Source organism: Pristiophorus japonicus, chromosome 12 (genome assembly GCF_044704955.1).
Source record: "Pristiophorus japonicus isolate sPriJap1 chromosome 12, sPriJap1.hap1, whole genome shotgun sequence".
In the NCBI taxonomy this organism is placed as follows: Eukaryota; Metazoa; Chordata; class Chondrichthyes; family Pristiophoridae; genus Pristiophorus; species Pristiophorus japonicus.
The window spans coordinates 118,594,720-118,613,913 of record NC_091988.1 but is presented as its reverse complement, the minus strand read 5'-3'; the positions used below and the strand labels follow the sequence as shown (position 1 = coordinate 118,613,913).

At 43.4% G+C, this 19,194-nt stretch overlaps 1 protein-coding gene across 2 annotated transcripts in view; it reads left to right on the top strand.

Annotated features, from left to right (window-relative positions):
* Window positions 1-19,194, top strand: part of rtf2 (replication termination factor 2) — a 174,544-nt gene that overhangs the window by 28,823 nt on the left and 126,527 nt on the right. For both annotated transcript variants that reach the window (XM_070895894.1, XM_070895893.1), the window contains exons 2-4: window positions 2,761-2,855; window positions 3,804-3,897; window positions 15,184-15,323. In XM_070895894.1, the coding sequence (XP_070751995.1) occupies window positions 2,761-2,855; window positions 3,804-3,897; window positions 15,184-15,323 (329 nt within the window). The remainder of the gene's footprint in view (window positions 1-2,760; window positions 2,856-3,803; window positions 3,898-15,183; window positions 15,324-19,194) is intronic.

The window sequence follows — 19,194 nt, the reverse complement described above, 5'->3', positions numbered from 1 at the left end:
ATTGATGAAAGGGGGTCAAGAATATCTCAAAACAAGATGAAACGCATGGTGGGGCTTAGGGAGGCTGTAGACAATGAGGAGTTTAAAGGAAAGGGGTGGTACCAGGCAAGATGCTTGATGTGAGGAGGAGGTTCCAGCAGAGGAGACCAACGTGTGACTTGCTGATGATAAAGGCTGCATCACAGTAGTTAGGGTGGAAAAGTTATGGTAAGTTGATCTGGCAGTTTCCAAGGGAGTAGCGGTGTGTGGGGTGAGGAAGGCAGTTGTCAATGTTAGCTCCCAGCGGGCGCTCCGGCTGGGATGTTGGCAAAAGAGGCTGGGGCATAAGGTGGCAGCAATCGATGGTTTGATGGGCCATTTGGAGAATGCCACGAGAGGTACAGAGGGTATCTATGAGCCTATTCAAGGAGGCTTCAAGTCTTGGATGGCAGAAGAGAGTTGGAAGGCAGGAATAGTGATGGGCTGGGTAGAGATTGGTGGAGGCAAAGTGCCTGTGATGCAAGAAATGAAAGATGACATTGACCGAGCAACAGAAGGAGACAAGAGAGAAGGACACTAGAGAACCCAAGAGGAAACAAAAGGGAGAGCCAAGTATTGGGCTCGACTCTGTAGTGGTAGCCAAACCATGTACACACATTGAAATGGAGAGAATTTGGGTTGCATAGGCATGGCAGAGATTAGGAGAGAAATGTCCTGGTCAGAAACAGAGTACCTTCCACCTTATTAAAACGGTTACAATATTTGATTACCTTCCCTCCACAGCCACCAACCTCATAGTTCCCCAACCCGCACGGTCCGCTTCTACCTCCTTCCCACAAACAGGACTGCCCCGGTAGTAGACCCATCGTTTCAGTCTGTTGCCCCACGGAAATTATTTCTTCCTATCTCGACTCTTCCCTTGTCTACTCTCTTCCCACTCTCTTCCGCGGCTCCTTCAATGCCCTCCGTCACTTTGACAGTTTCCAGTTTCCTGGCCCCAACCGTATCTTTTCACCACGGACGGCCAATCCCTCTACACTTCCATCCCCCACCAGGTTGGCCTGAGGGCGCTCAGCTTCTTCCTCGAGCAGAGGCCCAACCAGTCCCCATCCACTGCCACCCTCCTCCGCCCGGCTGAACTTGTTCTCACATTGAACAATTTCTCCTTTGATGCCACTCACTTCCTCCAAATTAAAGGTGTTGCCATGGGAACCCGCACGAGTCCTAGCTGTGCCTGCCTTTTAGTGGAACATTCTTTGTTCCAGTCCTACTCAGGTCCCCTCCCTCACCTCAGTCATTGACGACTGTGTCAATGCCGTTTCCTGATCTCGCCCTGAACAAGAAAATGTTATTTATTTTGTATCCAATTTCCACCCTTCCCTCACCTTCACATGGTCCATCTCCGACTCTTCCTTTCCCTTCTCCTCTTCGACTTCTGTTTCCATTTCTGGGAATTGACTATTGACAAACATTCATTATAAGTCCACTGACTCCCATAGCTACCTGGACTACACTTCCTCTCACCCCTCATCCTGTAAGGACTCCATTCCATTCTCCCAGTATCTCAGTCTCTGTCGCATCTGCTTTGACGCCACCTTCCACACTAGTGCCTCTGACATGTCTTCCTTTGCGCTCAACCAAGGATTCCCCTCCACTGTGGTTAACATGGCCCTCGAGTGTGTCCATTCTATTTCCCGCACCTCTGCTCTCACTCCTTCCCCTCCCTCTCAAAACCATGACAGGGTTCCACTTGTCCACATCTTTCACCCCACCAGTGGTCTGTGGGATTTGAAGGAGATGAGGGCAGTACCTGAGAAGAGAGAGAACGGTTAACAATATCAACTAACATGGGGACCAGGAGGGGAAGTTTGGTGGGAATAGGGTCTGAGGAGCCGGAGGTGGATCTCATGAACAAGGTGAGCACGATGGAAGATAGGAGAGAATCTAGAGAAAGATGCGAGATGAAGGTTAGGGCAGGGGGTAACCTTAGGGGAAGTTTGGCACAGTCGACTAATGGAAGGGAGGGAAATGACCGAGGCAGCTGAACGGATGGTTTCAATATTTGTGACAAAAAGTTCATGCGCTCCTCGCATTTGTTATTGGAGTTGAGGGTGGGGGAGGCAGGGGCTGGTGCTTGTAGTGGAGATGAGAAGGCGGGGGTTATCTTTGCATTCCAGGATGATCCTCGACTTGTGAGCAGTTTTGGCAGAGGAGAGCAGGACCCAATAGCTTTTTATGTGGTCCAACCAGATCTAGCAATGAATGGTTAAATCAGTTGTCCGCCATAGATGTTCACGTCTGCGTTCCTTGGACTTAAGGGAGCGAAAATGAGGGCCATAACCGGGGAAACAACCAGGGTGAGAGTAATAGTTTGAATCAGGACAAGGTTGTCAAAGGTGGAGGCGAGGGTGTGATTGAGCAGATAATGTCATGATCAGTGGAGGGCCAGAGGCTGGACAGTTGGGAATATGAAAGTGCAGTTGTAAATGACTTGATTGAGAGTTTTTCCCCAGAGGCAGACACCGAAGGAAGTGGGAAAGAGGGCTGGAACGAACTGATCAGAGATAGCCTCTCATGATTTGCCACAGTGAACAATTTGCTTGTATTAGATTTCTCAATTCCTTTGATTTTGGAACATTTCAATTCGGTCATCTCAAAGCCTCCTTGTCTCACATCTTCATTGCAAAGAATGTGCAGTGAGCAGTGTAATAGATTTCATTCTCCTATTGTAAAACACTTTTGCTGTACTGTATTTTCATAGATTTGTGTGTTTTTTTTCAGGTTGATAAAAATGCTGCATTGGTTGCCCGCTGGAGTTACTGTGCTATCAGTCAAACGCCACTGAGGAAACCCATCGTCGCTTGTGAGCTTGGCAGGTAGGAGCTAAAGTAGGAGAACGTGTTAGTGTATTCATCAGAGTCGTCTTATCCTAAATGATTTTTCTGGGCAGGGGTTCTATGTACATTTACCGATGCCTCTCTCTCTCTCTCGCTGCCTCCCTGTGATTATTTTCCTGTTTTATCATTTTTGGCCAGAGATTTTGGATCGAATTTCTCCAGCAATGGCAGCACGAATGGGAGTACTACTCACAGTTATTGATCCATTTCTATTACCACAAACTCTAAGGTTGTCCCAAGCCGCTCCTGAGGAGTTTTAAAACATAAAAACACAGGATTAAATGAGGCAGGTGTAAAGCGTTCCAAGGTGTGCGGCGGGGGCTGTCGAGGTTTTCTTGCCGATGAGCCTGTGCAGTCAAATCTTGGCCCAGGAGCAGCAGCAGAATTTTTTAAGACAATGTTTTTAGATTTTTCAGCAGCTCAAAGGTTGCCACCTATTTCAAATTCCAAGGCCCACCATAATAAATTTACAGCCCCAGTTTGACCCAACTTCCCCAGCAAAGGCTCAAGAGCTTGTGTCTAGTTTGTAGAAAGTCTGCCGAGGTCAGAGAGGCATCTCTGTGGTGGGCAGATGTAACTGCCCCGAACTGGAAAACTTAGGCCTTTAAGTTGTCCGTTGATCTGGAAGCAAATGTGATGCAGAAGATGGGGATATGCTTGAGGTGTTTGTTAGGGCCAGGCCAGATTGTAGACGATGTTGCTACTGAAATGGAATAGGTGTGTAAAATGCTCTTATGTACAAAAAAAAGTAATCACTCTCACTTCTTAAAGTGTAAATAACTTCAGGGATGCTATAATTCTTGACTTTCAGAGCTCTTGACTCAATGTGCTCAGTGTTTTCAGAGTTCAACTTATTTTTCCCCTCTTTACTACAGTCTGTTACTTAGCATTTGGTGTTGATGTTCTGCCTGACTAATTTCATTTTAGATTGTACAACAAAGATGCTGTCATTGAATATTTATTGGACAAATCTCCAGAGAAATGTGTCATAGAGACAGCAACACACATTAAGAGCCTGAAGGTGAGTGTTACCTGACAAATTAACACGTGTGGCTATAAAGCTGGGTACCCATTCCATATGTCGAACTGCGTCTTCTGATGGCTTCCTCCTTTCCCGCCACTTTTTTCTTCTTTTCCTTTCTCTTTTCCCTTTGTGTTCAGTTGTTATTCTCTCTTCCCCCTCAGCCCAATTTTTTTCTTCCCTATTATTTTTCTTTTCTGGCCCCTGGCCTAAGCCTGTCGCATATTGTCATAGCGCAACTTATGCACACCAAGACTCCCAGCCACATCCCCAGCCCCTAGTCACTCAGTTTCCTGGGAGAGGGGTAAAAAAATCTGAGGCCAATCTGGGGGGTGCGGGTGTGTGAAACTATAGAAAATTCCTTTCCAACCCCTGAGAGCAATCAAAAAAGTTCTGGAAGTCACATTCCCACAATACCCCACCTACCTTCTACATATAGTTCTGTCAACCACACTCAATAACTCCTCGACCTTTTTGAATGCTTGCAGCGCACTCACTGTATGAGCTGGCAATTTGTTCCATAGGTCGATGACTCTCTGAAAATAAGTAACTGTTTCCATCTATAACCCACCTCTGTGCTTCCGTAACTTATACTCTTGTCCCTGGTCCACCCTAACATACCTATGTCGAGCAGTCTATTCATATGCACCGCAATAAATACTCCTCGAAGTCTACGCTTTTCTAGGTAAAATTTCCCAGCTCGCTAAGCCCATCATGGTAACTAAGGACCTTTTAATCTAAATAACCATCTAGTGGTCCTCCTCTGAACCTTTTCCAAGGTCTCTAGGCTAAACACCATATGAGGGTCCTAACCTGGGCACAGTTTTCTAGATGAAGCCTAGTACTTTTCAGTATAGTCAGTACAGTACTTTTCATTTTGTATTTAATTGTCCCAGAAATACGTCTGAATACTCTATTAGCTTTGCAATAATCTCATGTCACTGGTCATGAATCTTCAGATATTCATAAGAACATAAGAAATAGGAGCAGGAGTAGGCCATACTGCCCTCGAGCCTGCTCCGCCATTTAATATGACCATGACCTGATCGTCAACCTCAACTCCACTTTCCCGCCCGATCTCCATTTCACTTGATTCCCCTAGACTCCAGAAACCTATCTATCTCAGCCTTGAATATATTCAGTCAGTACCCACAGCTCTCTGGGGCAGAGAATTCCAAAGTTTCACAACCCTCTGAGTGAAGAAATTCCTCCTCATCTCTGTCTTTAATGGCCGACCCCTTATCCTGAGACTGTGACCCCTAGTTCTAGACTCTCCAGCCCGGGGATACAACTTCTCAGCATCCACCCTGTCAATCCCCTTCAGAATCTTGTATATTTCAATGAGATCACCTCTCATTCTTCTAAACTCCAGAGAGTATAGGCCCATTCTACACAATCTTTCATCATAAGACAGCCCTCTCATCCCAGGAATCAGGTACCACCTCCAAGGCAAGTAAATCCTTCCTTAGATAAGGAAGCTTGAGGGAATGCTTCTGGACTTTATTTCTTTAATACTGATGTACAAACTGAGGTTGTCAGTATTTTTTTTGAATGGATGAACTTCAGTTTCAAATGGTATCAGTACTTGTGCTGCACTAATGTAGTACTCTATTTTAGCAACTAGAGGCTACAAGACAGCTGTGTAAATTACATTGTGGCAGTGCAATCGGAGGTCTTTCAGGCATGTTTGTGGCCATCTCATCAGTAATGTTGAAGTGTGCAACTAGGTTTTGGTAACGTAGACACGCAGAATTGTTAACTGAGCAGTTTTATTGCTCACTTAGACCCAAGACTTAGAAATGTAACTATTTTAATTGTTATCATGATTTTGGCCAATGGTCTCAAAGGTCTAGTGAGGTTTGCCGGTTCAAATATCTGAAGAGGCTTTTTTTTTTTAACCCCTTTTTGTGCTGCATTTTTCAACTAAAAGTTTAAATTTTTAAGATTGTTAATTTTATTAAAACGCTTATTTTTTTATAACTTTTGAGCCTTTGTTTCTCAAATCAAATTCTTCAGAAACAAAAAATAGTTGAATCCCATGCCATGCTGTTCCCCCTACCCCCAGCAGTGTCGCTTGCCTTTTCCAGCCATGTAGTTACTCTTACTGCTGCTTTCTCTTCCTGCCATCCAGCTATTCGCCTCTCACTACTGTCTCTGACTGCTCTGTTCTGCACCACATGCCTATGCCTTTTATTCAAATGCATTCATGGCAAATGACATACTAAAGTTTGTTGACCAGTTTAGAAGCTCCTTAAGGCAATAAGAGACATTATAATATCTGCAACACATGTATGCTGTGTCATATTGACCAGTCAACTACATAAAGATTGCATGCAAGAAGACCAAGCTGGAGAAAGACTGGACAAAGAAGGAAAGTAGTTCTATTTAGGCTGTTTGAGAAGGTTCCTATCCATTGAATCTGATGCTGCTGAAAATGGAGCTTGTGGAGCACACTGGAATTATGTAAAAAGAAAGACTTGCATTTATATATCACCTTTCAAGACTGAAGGATGTCCTAAAGTACATTCCAGCCAATGAAGTACTTTTGAAGTGTAGTCACTGTTGTAATATAGTCACTTGTGCACAGCAAGCTCTCACCAACAACAATGTGATAATGACCACATAATCTGTTTAGTGATGTTGATTGAGGGGATACTGGAGATAACTCACCTGCTCTTCTTCAAAATAGTGCTATGGGATCGTTGACGTCCACCTGAGAGAGCAAGCGAGGCCTTGGTTTTAACGGCACCTCTGACAGTGCAGCACTCCCTCAGTACTGCACTGGATTTTCAGCCTAGATTTCTGTGCTCAGGTCCCTGGAGTGGGACTTGGAACCCACAATCTTCTGACTCAGGGGAGAGTGCTACCCACTGAGCCACAACTGACACTAAATGATAGTGGTAGACTTTGCTGTTTAATGGGATGGAAGGGATTCAGCAATACAGGATGGGTGCATACTGTTTAAAACGATGTATGTATGTGCTATTTGAGAATTATGATCCTCGTGAGCCCCTGGTGTAACTATCCCAATTGATGAGTGCCATCAACTAGGCACATGATTGGTTTGTTGAGTATAAATATTAGATGACGCAGTGACATTGATGTCTCTCAAACGGTGTCTTTGTTCGTCTGCTTAAAGGGATCACTGTCTGCTTGATGTACTTTGAGCTGTGTCTACTGGCAACAAAAGTGGGTTGGACCAGATTTTTGATTGATTCCTTTGCAGGACAAGGCACACCCAACAATTTGTCTGGAATGTGTAATTTGATCCTGTTTGTGGTAGAATAATTCAAGTTTTCTGCAAAGTGTAATTTGGTCCAGTCAGGCAGGCAGGCTACAATATGATTGTGAGTAAGGCTAAGGAAGGTGCACAGCATGTGAGAACGGTGATGTGGTAGAATGCTCAAAGTGGGGCTGCAGTTAGATTTGTGAAGATCTTCTGTATCTAGTGTTCTACAATCGTAATTATAGTTGTCCTTAGCTGGTAAAATAAAAGACATGGGCTACAAATTTGTCGCGGGCGGCATCGGATTGGCTGCCATTATACGCAGTGCCTGATATTCAGTTCCATAGCATTCAATAGAACTGAACATCAGGCACTGCGTATAATGGGTGGCCAATCCGATACCGCTCACTTTGCGACACCATCCAAGACAAATTTCTACCCTGTTAAAATCTAATTACCGGGTAGTTATTTCTTTTGGAGTTTTATGTTTATTTTCCTTCTGGAATTGATAATTCTTCCATTCAAAATGAAGGAACCAATGTCAAAGCTAGTTGTACAGATACATTGGCATGGACTAAAATAGTACCAGTAAGCACATTTCTGTTGTAAATACCATGCTTAATATTTAGTTTATCAGTAACATATTTATCTAAAAGTTTAATTTGGAATAAGTACAATATACCTATTTATAACACGAGTGAAATCTAACCATGTTTGATACCAACTACACTAATGTGCCCTATAAGCTGCATGGCCGCGCGATGCTCCAGTGCTCCCACGCAGCCGGCTAGCCAGTTTTTAAATAGAAAAACTATGCATGCGCAGTGTTTTGGATGGGCTGCACAGCCCTTTAAAGGGACCGCGTGCCCCCCCAAAAAAATTGCAGGAAACAGTACATTGGTACATAGCAACTATATTGCATCTTGGATATAATTGAATGTAATTATAACACTACTAACTGGTCAAATTGTCAGAAAATGTGTCATGAGCAATACGTTAATCTAGAGGCTCATTGATCAGTTGAAGAACTCTCATTATTTTGTAATCAAATAATCCTTATCCTTTCATTTAATCTTCATAAACTGTTCCACTGCTCTACATTTTTGCCATGTTTTTGTTGTGGGTTCTATCAGTATTGTTGAGCTAAAAGAAAAACGCTGCAGACATCCAGACTCTCGGCTTCGCAACATCCTTTGGCAGGCTCCACTTCCAGTTTCCTCTCTGGTCTGCACTCCGGAGTCTAGGCGCATACGTGACCGATTGAGTGCACATGGGCTCTCCCAAAACGATCTTCAGCTCTGCAGACGGTGCCCCGAACAGGGACATGTGTACAGAAGGACGCGGAAGACCTTGCGAATAATCACCCCGTGTACTTTATGGCTTAAGTCGCAAGGACAAAAGGCAGATTAATGGCATATGTACGATCATTGTCCTTTAACTATGCCAAGATCTTCTGTAGTGTTGTGCACATGTCCAAGATGAGCATCCATCTGACTAGCATCAGTCTGGAGGTAATTTCCTAATCTCTACAAACCTTTCCTTATAATGATGGCATTTTGTTATCTTGATCAGGTAGTTCCTCCCTCAGAACTGATACGCGGCGCAGCATTCCTTTGTTCATTGTAATTCAGCAGCAGTCACTAGGATTTTTACATTATTTGTTAGTGGGACTGCTATCCACTTTGGAGTCCAAAAAGACAATGGGCTCAATTTTCTCCAAAGCATTTTTTTGGCGTACTTACACCCTAATTTTTGGGGCCCAAGTACGCCAAAAAAAAAGTGTTGTAAGTTTCCCCTTTGGATGTCTTCATTTTGACGTGGTCTAACCCGACCTTTAGTTTTGGGGTGGAGCCTTGATCTGCGCCAAAAAGATCGGGCTGCCATGGTACACAATGTGAGCTGAGGCTGCAAAGTGAACCATACAGCCAGCTCCCAACACATTAAAAGAATTGAAAAACACTCTCTTTTGTGTGTGAGAGTGTGTGTGTGTGTGTGTGTGTGTGTGTGTGTGTGTGTGTGTGTGTATGCCCATCCCTCCCTCCATCCCTAATATGATTTAAGGAAGGAGTTCTCCATGTTTTTTCCTCTTATCCGGCACCACCTCTCATCTCGGGCTGGCCATTCCCCCCAAAACGCTCCCTCCGAGGGTTTGGACCAACACTTCGGGACCCGCTCACTCTTCGGGGCCCGCCGATTCTTCTCAGCCCCCTGCACACTGTCTGACCGTCGTTCCAGCCAATCGGCACTGACCGCAGCAGCAACAGCAGTCCACCCAAACACGTGACCTCCCCATATCCGGCAAAATCCCCCATTCGGGACAGGCCAGGTCCCGAGGGTGCTGGATACGGGAGGTTCAACCTGTATCTCATTATTCACATTCAGGGGATTTTACCAATGCTGGTGGTGTAGTTGATCTAATTCAGTGTGCTAGTAAGTGCAATGTGATGTGTTAGTGCGAGTGTCAGTGGTATGTATCAAAATTGGATTTGAACATCTTGTGGCCGAATGTACAGGTGAAACTAGCGGAGAAACAGGAAGAGAATTGCTATCCTGATGGATTGAAATATATTGTAAAGCAGGCGATTTGCCCCACTACCTGACCCAGGTGGAGAGGCTGTGAATTAGGCAGAGGTAGAAGCAACAAAAGAAAACTGGAGAAGTACCTCAGGCCAGTGATTGCCTGGCCAAGGAGAGTAAGGATAAGGAAAAAGGAATTGAGAACCCAAAAGTAAGGTATGTAACATGGGCAGACTTCTAGGCAAAGAAAGCAGCAGATATGCACAACAGGCTGATAGTAAGGCAGTGTTGTAGTTGGACATTTCAGTGGAAATATCTTGGGATTCAAAGCGATTGAAGGGCAAGGAAAGAAAAAAAATGCGTGGATAAAGAGGAGTGTGGCAACAGCTATTTCAGGAACCTGTAAGATTCTCAAACTAAACTTGCATTAGGGCAAGAAAGGTGATGAGGCTATTTGAAGATGTAGCTAAACCAGCAGGAGTGATGGAGAGAAGTGATGTTGGAGGGGCTTGAACAGACAGTGAGGTAGATAGAGAGAGTAAAAATGCCTGGTGTGTGAAAGTAATGCTTTCATCATTTTGTCCAAAGGGCAAAGTAGCTCAGGTTTGAAAATGTGCAGTGGTAATCTCATTGCAAGTAAATGGGATAGGAAGCAATGCAACAATTCTGGGGCCATTTGTCTGTTTAGTGATGCATCTGGATCAGTTTCAGGGACACTTGAAGGGAAGGACAGTGTGACTTCAAAATAAGACATGGATTTTCTGACAAGCTATTCATGCTGAGTCAGGTATATCAAAATGTTGGGAGTAGAAATAAATGTCTTCAGATGTTTATTTGGATTATGTGCAGGCATTTGACGGCATGGAGAGTTGGTGCTTGGAAGTTGTTGGAATGATTACCATACTATTGAAAATACTTCAGGAAATAAAGGCTTGTGTGATGGTTGAAAAAATAATTTCAATATAGTTTGAAGTGAAGACAGGAATTTGTCAGTGCTGTATTTTATAACCAATCATTATCATTGTCTCACTCATGAGACAGCAACAATGTGGAGTAGATCTTGATTATATGGAAGATGGTGCCGTTGTTGGATTCTTAATTGTTGAAGAAAATAAGTGCTGGCTTTAATACTACGGAAGGATGAAGAGGGAATGGAGAAATTGGACACTGATCGATTAAAATATAAACCTGGGAAGTTATGTGCCAGTGAAAGGGTGTAAAGAAATGCATTTCTGCAGTTTAAAATGTTTTTTTGCAGGTTATGGAAACTATTCTGTAGGTGGAAAGGTGCACCATGGGATCTGAAAAGGATGAGGCCAGTGTCCAGTTGAGTTGGCTCTTCTGTATGGTATTGAGAGCTGGACCAAGATAACAGAGAAATGAAGGCTCGACTATTTTGAGTGTGGTGTGCAAAAGGGATATTTTGTTAGCGGGCGAGAGGGTGGAGTGATGAGGAGGAGTGGTCTGTGTGGAGTGACCTTGAGCTGGAATTTGATGGAGTAATAACAGTGAGGCTAACAGCACTCACCGTTATTAAAGTGTAAATCAGACAGCAACTTCCAGCGACTGCACATGAGCAGTTAAACGTGGACATCAGGAAGTTGTTGTCTGTGTTGCCCTGCTCCCCCTGAAACTTCGCTATAATAAAATCTTGCCAAGTGACTCAGCGTTGAAACATGGAACAGTGTGAAGTTGCTGTACCTATCCACTAGTTTCTCACTAAGCTCGGCAGAAAAAGTTAGGGCTTGACCATTTCAGTGCAAGTAATTTTTAATGGCATAATAAGTCTTAATTACTGCCTGATAACCTCTGGCACTGAAAATGTACTTTTACAAGTGTGAAGTCTTATTCCTTCAGAATTTAATTCGTGTTGGAAATTTGAAAAAAATTAAACAAACTTTTTATATCTGTCTCTCTCTATCTCTTACTCTTAATCCCATCTTTCTTTCCCAATCTTTATTTCACTTTCTGAACATAGTTTAAAAATCTATTTATAATTTCTGGTTCCCATCCGTCATTGTTCGTATGCAGCTTAATTGATTTTATAGAAGTAGTTCTCTTTAACCATATCTGAAAGGAAGAGTTGTAGAAGTTTCTGCTGTGTTGTAGATAATGGGCCTGAAATCCTGGTGCTGGGCTTCCCGCGGGCGCTCGCCAGAAAAGTTTTTAAAAAAAAAAGATCCGCGCCTACTTTTTGCTGCTGCGCCCTCCGGCGATCCCGGTCGGAGGCCTCCTCTCCCTGCGCATCGGAACGTGTTCACGTCTTGCAGATGCACAGGGAGAAGCTGGAGTCATGTGGCACTGGACAACCAATCAAGATAAAGTATTCTCATCCGTAAGTAGGAGTTCCCATTATTATGAATGAGAACCCCCCCCAACAATAAAACACAAATAAGAAATGGGGAGAAAAAAAATCACACATTTAACATTAATTTAAATTAAAGTTAATTAATGTGTTAGGAAAAAATATATATTTTTCAGATTTTTAAAAAAAGTTTTGTAATTAGGTTTAAAATAAACTTGCCTTAGTGGACATGGTTTTTAAACTGAAAAATGTTTTTTTTTAATGTTTTAAAACTCTTAGCTGGTAAAAGTGGGCTATGCGCCTGCCTTTACCAGGCGCGAGAGTTTTGAGGACATTCGCTGGGCAAGAGATGGGCAAAGACCGCAGTCTTGCCCGTGTGAATGTCCTTGCTGCTGAGATGCGTTGGATCTGTCAAACCAGAACTTGACAGATTGGAAAAGCCAGTTTTCAGCGCATGCGCATTGCGCACTGAAAACCGGCTTTTGCAGTGCCTCACCGAGTCAGTACAGACCCGGTGCGGCTGGAATTTCAAGCCCATTATTAGATTCTGTGGTCCACTTCCTGTTTCTGTGGATTCTCTATTAAGATAATTTTTCAGATTGAATACTTTATTTGAGAAAATATTGAACTGAAGATGAATGATACTTTGCTGGGGATTGTAACACTTCCCTACTGTAATATTTCCAAGTTTGCAGATGACACTAAACTGGGTGGCGGTGTGAGCTGTGAGGAGGACGCTAAGAGGCTGCAGGGTGACTTGGACAGGTTAGGCGAGTGGGCAAATACATGCAAGATGCAATATAATGTGGATAAATGTGAGGTTATCCACTTTGGGGGCAAAAACACGAAGGCAGAATATTATCTGAATGGCGACAGATTAGGAAAAAGGGAGGTGCAGTGAGACCTGGGTGTCATGATTCATCAGTCATTGAAGGTTGGCATGCAGGTACAGCAGGCGGTGAAGAAGGCAAATGGTATGTTGGCCTTCATAGCTAGGGGATTTGAGTATAGGAGCAGGGCAATCTTACTGCAGTTGTACAGGGCCTTGGTGAGGCCCCACCTAGAATATTGTGTTCCGTTTTGGTCTTTTAATCTGAGGAAGAACGTTCTTGCTATTGAGGGAGTGCAGCGAAGGTTCACCAGACTGATTCCTTGGATGGCAGGACTGACATATGAGGAGAGATTGGATCGACTGGGCCTGTATTCACTGGAGTTTAGAAGGATGAGAGGGGATCTCATAGAAACATATAAAATTCTGACAGGTCTGGACAGGTTAGATGCAGGAAGAATGTTCCCGATGTTGGGGAAGTCCAGAACCAGGGGACATAGTCTTAGGATAAGGGGTAAGCCATTCAGGACTGAGATGAGGAGAAACTTCTTCACTCAGAGAGTTGTTAACATGTGGAATTCCCTACTGCAGAGAGTTGTTGATGCCAGTTCATTGGATATATTCAAGAGGGAGTTAGATATGGCCCTTGCGGCTAAAGGGATCAAGGGGTACGGAGAGAAAGCAGGAACGGGGTACTGAGGGAATGATCAGCCATGATCTTATTGAATGGTGGTGCAGGCTCGAAGGGCCGGATGGCCTATTCCTATTTTCTATGTTTCTACTTCAGGTACTCAACATAAGCTCAACACCTCCAGCTCAAGTTTGCAGAGTAAAGCTGCCTCTGCGCTCTCTCAGGAGTACTGTTATCCATATCCAAGATCTCTGTGACTTTTCTTAATTAAATACCAGTTAGTATTGAAGCAGCACATCTCTGCTGATTCCATACCCACTTAAACTTAGGTTGAGACTATTCAAACTGGTGTTACATAGAGCCCTAGCAGCCAGCAGAGAGAGACAGAGAGACCTTTATCTTATCAGCCTGGGCTATATTGACATGGGTGGGGCTATGTAGGGACCACGATACTGCCCAGTCTCCAGCATCATGTTCAACATTGAAACTGTGTTGCAAAGTTCTTTATGTTGTAACTATTCTGTTTAGTCTGCAAGTTAGATACTTTCTGCATTTGGTATTCAGGACCTTCCTTGTTGCCCTCTCTCAGGCATTGCCTCCCTTGCTAATGGTTACAGCTTCCATTCTGTATGTTTTGTTTTCTACTCCAGTTCACAAAATGTTTTACCTAGCTTGCAGGAAAAACGCCCTAGTGGTCATTTCCAGTTTTCTATGGTGCTATATATCCATTCATCCGACAGGATATTTTGTTGCCTGTTACATGTTGTTTTAGCATTGCATCATGGAGGATAACAGGTGAGTGCATTTTTTTCCACCTGAAAATGAACCTAAAATCTACCTACATGGCCCTATGTTCTCAGGATATTAATGAGCCAGTAAGTCGAGTTTAATAGCCCTGAAATTCCGCTCGGAGGCTTCTTTCGGACGAACGCCTCCGACCAGAGAATTTTAACGAAAATACCTGGTGGTCTGGGAGGAGCATGGGATTCCGGTGGGGAGACCTTCTCTTCCTGCTCTGCAAAGCGCGCTCCCGTCCTCCAGGTTCCCACGCAGACGGTGCAGTCACGTGTGACTGCTCAACCAATCAGGTACACTATTCTCAATTAGTAACAATGGCAACTCCGTATCTACCAGTTCTCATTGCTATTAATTGAGAAAATAAAAAACAAACACACTAACGCCAAATAAAAAAATAAAAAACACACCTCACACAATTAAAATGAATTGAAATTAAAGTTAATAAATGTCTTGGAGAAAAAAACATTTCCGAGTTTTTAAAAAGTTTAAAAATTATAGTTTAAAATAAACTTTAAAAATAAAATGTGTTTTTTTAATTTTATTTTTTATATTTTAAGTGTGATTTAAAACTCTTACGCCTGTAAAAGTAGTCTATGCTTTTATCAGGTGCAAGAGTTTTGAGGACATTTGCTGGGCAAGATATGGGTAAATCGTGACTGCAAATGTCCTCGCTCCCGATATGCGGAGGATCTGTTAAGCTGGAGCTTGACGGATCAGAAAAGCCAGTTTTCAGCGCATGTGCATTGTGCGCTGAAAACCGGCTTTTGCGATGCCTTCCCGGGTCCGTACACACTCCGTAGAGGCTGGGATTTCTGGATTAATTCCAGATTTGGGTTTTAAAATGCATTCTTCAGACCTGAATTCAAGCCGCCCATCAGGATAAAGTCATCGACATGATCCACTCCTTTATTGAGAAACATTTGGAGTTTATTGGACCAGGATATTGTGACATGGTTTTCTGTGCTTTTTTTGATGCTCAGGATGTGAAGGAGCTAAATCTGACAGACAATCCAGCCTGGAAAGGCGACAAGGCCAACACAAAGGGTGACAAGTACGAAGAGATGCACCGTGCTGCTTTCATCTGTCCCGTGGTTGGTTTGGAAATGAATGGACGACAGAAGTGAGTTGTTTGAATTTTATTTATCTTTGACATTAGGGGCTGTATGACTGGATTGCATTTAACCATGTGAATATTTGGGTATCGTACAAAATCAAAAGTATTCTTCTGCCAGTGCGACCATCAAAGCAGGCTCGCAACCTGCCCCCAAGTCCGTGCAGTGCCACTCCTCAGTTGACCGCTGAGATGAGTGGCCCATCCTGTATTTTGTTTCTTGTGTTAGTGGAGTTCTACCAATAACCAGCAGATACCTGAAGGAGCACTTGGAATAGGTCTGACCAACACTAAGATTTTCCATCTTTCAACCTCTGATAAACAAATGAATACCAGAGGACTTGTCACCCTCTTGGTTTTTCCAAAAATTAGGCTTTCTTCCGCTATCATTTCACCGTGTGGCTGCTATTCTGGTGGAAGCGGGGATGGGTGTTTAATACTGTGGCCCACAAAGGACCCAATGTTTCAGAGCCAATATTTGACCCAGAGGACATGAATCCTTCCTATAGCAGCATCTTGATGTCTGTAATTTTTGGTAAAACCAAGAGGGTGACATTAGAAGGGACTACCCTAATATTAACTGGGACAAAATTAATGTGAAGGGTATAGAGGGTGCGGAATTCCTAAAATGCATTCAAGAGAACTTTTTTAACCAGTATGTAGCAAGTCCAACTCTGGAGGGGCGGTTCTGGATTTAGTTTTAGGGAATGAAGCTGGGCAGGTGGAAGAGCATTTCAGTGGGAGAGTATTTAGGTGCTAGTGATCATAATTCAGTTAGATTTAGGGTAGTTATGGAAAACATAACAAGAACATAAGAAATAGGAGCAGGAATAGGCCATTTGGCCCCTCGAGCCTGCTCCACCATTCAACAAGATCATGGCTGATCTGATCATTGACTCAAATCCACTTCCCTGCCCGCTCCCCATAACCCTTTACTCCCTTATCGCTCAAAAATCTGTCTATCTCAGCCTTAAATATATTCAATGACCCAGCCTCCACAACACTCTGGGGCAGAGAATTCCACAGATTTACAACCCTCAGAAGAAATTTCTCCTCGTCTCAGTTTTAAATGGGCGGCTCCTTATTCTAAGACTATGTCTCCTAGTTTTAGTTTCCCCATGAGTGGAAATATCCCTTCTGCATCCACCTTGTCGAGCCCCCTCATTATCTTATAAGTTTCAATAAGATTACCCCTCATTCTTCTGAACTCCAATGTGTATAGGCCCAACCTACTCAACCTATCTTCATAAGTCAACCCCCTCATCTTCGGAATCAACCTAGTGAACCTTCTCTGAACTGCCTCCAATGCAAGTATATCGTTCCTTAAATACAGAGACCAAAACTGCACGCAGTACTCCAGGTGTGGCCTCACCAATACCCTGTACAGTTGCAGCAGGACTTCTCTGCTTTTATACTTTATTCCCCTTGCAATAAAGGCCAACATTCCATTTGCCTTCCTGATTACTTGCTGTACCTGCATGCTAACTTTTTGTGTTTCATGCACAAGGGCCCCTGGGTACCTCTGTACTGCAGTACTTTGCAATTTTTCTTCATTTAAATTATAATTTTCTTTTCTATTATTTCTGCCTAAGTGGATAACCTCACATTTTCCCACATTATGCCAATTTTTTGCCCACTCACTTAGCCTGATTATATCCCTTTACAGATTTATTGTGTTCTCCTCACAATTTTCTTTCCCACCCATCTTTGTATCATCAGCAAACTTGGCTACATTACACTCGATCCCTTCATCCAAGTCATTAATATAGATTGTAAATAGTTGAGGAACCAGTACCGATTCCTGCGTCACCCCACTAGTCACTGTTTGCCAACCGGAAAATGACCCATTTATCCAGACTGATTAATTACAGACCAGTCAGCCTAACCTCAGTAGTGGGAAAATTATTGGAAAAAATCCTAAAGGACAACATAAATCTACATTTAGAAAGACATGGATTAATCAAGGACAGTCAGCACAGATTTGTTAAGGGAAGGTCGTGTTTGACTAACTTGATTACACTTTTTGAGGAGGTAACCAGGAGGGTCGATGAGAGCAGTGCATTTGATGTATTGTATATGGATTTTAGCAAGGCTTTTGATAAAGTCCCACATGGCAGACTGGTCATGAAAGTAAAAGCCCATGGGATCCCGGGAAAAGTGGCAAGTTGGATCCGAAATTGGCTCAGAGGCAGGAAGCAAAGGGTAATGGTTCTCGGGTGTTTTTGTGACTGGAACCAGTGAGGTTCCGCAGGACTCAGTGCTGGGTCCCTTGCTTATGGTGGTATGTATCAATGATCTAGACTTGAATATATAGGGGGTATGGTTAAGAAGTTTGCAGATGATACTAAAATCAGCTGTGTGGTTGATAATGAAGAAGAAAGCTGTCGACTACAGGAAAATATCAATGAACTGTCAGGTGGGCAGAACAGTGGCAAATGGAATTTAATCCGCAGAAGTGTGAGGTAATGCATTTGGGGAGGTCAAACAAGGCAAGGGAATACACATTAAATGGTAGGACACTGAGAAGTGTGGAGGAACAAAGGGACCTGGGAGTACATGTCCACAGATCCCTGAAGGTAGCAGGGCAGGTAGATAAGGTGGTTAAGAAGGCATACGGAATGCTTGCCTTTATTAGCCGAGGCATGGAATATAAGAGCAAGGGGGGGGGGGGTTATGCTTGAACTTTATAAATCACTAGGCCACAGCTGGAGTACTGCATGCAGTTCTGGTCACCGCATTACAGGAAGGACGTGATTGCACTGGACAGGTACAGAGCAGATTTACGAGGATGTTGCCGGGAATGGCGAATCTTAGCTATGAGGACAGATTGGATAGGCTGAGTTTGTTTTCCTTGGAACAGAGGAGACTGAAAGGAGACCTCATTGAGGTGTATAAAATTATGAGGGGCCTAGATATAGTGAATAGAAAGGGCCTATTTCCCTTAGCAGAGGAGTCAACAACCAGGGGGCATACATTTAAAGTAATTGGTAGAAGGTTTAGAGGGGATTTGAGGGGAAATTTCTTCACGCAGAAGATTGTGGGGGTCTGGAACTCACTGCTTGAAAGGGTGGTAGAGGCAGAAACCCTCACCACATTTAAAAAGTACTTGGATGTGCACTTGAAGTGCCGTAGCCTGCAGGGTTACGGACCTAGAGCTGGAAAGTGGGATTAGGCTGGATAACCTCTTGTTGGCTGGCACGGACACGATGGGCTGAAATGGCCGCCTTCTGTACTGTAAACTTCGATGATTCTATGAAAGAGGGGAAATCTGAGTATTGACCAAACCTGTTCAAGTGCTCCTCCAGGTATCAGCTGGTTATTTGCAGAACTCCAGTAACCTACTCCCTCTGACTGGCGTGATCTAGGAGACTTGTGTTAGGAAGTGTTTATCATCCAATTATTGTGCAGGTTGATAGCAAAGTTCACTGTGAGCTGTATTATTTGAAACTGAAGGGCATTACTAATACTGCATGCAGTTCAGTTGCTATCACCTTATTTAATTATTGGAAATGTGAAATATTGCCTTATTCTGAAGTATTGTGTTTAAAATTGTAAATAAACATTTTTGTATCCTAACCTGCAACAGCTCTGATCTGTGTACTGAGATGACTGAAAACATAGTTTGCAGGTTGTGGTTTATTCTATTTGGGATAATAGTTTTGGGTCATGGCATGGGCAAGGTGATGTATATAAAATGCAGCTTTTGATCATAAAGGGAAAGGTTCGCTTACAATTGACAGAGAAGGCGGTGCGTTTGAAACCTAAATGTAGTAGGTCCTCAGTTTCGTTGCCATTAAAACAGCTGATAGTTGCTTCCCATAAAAGAGATACCTGACTGACATGAATCCAATTGCAGTTTTATATTGACCCTCCCTCACCT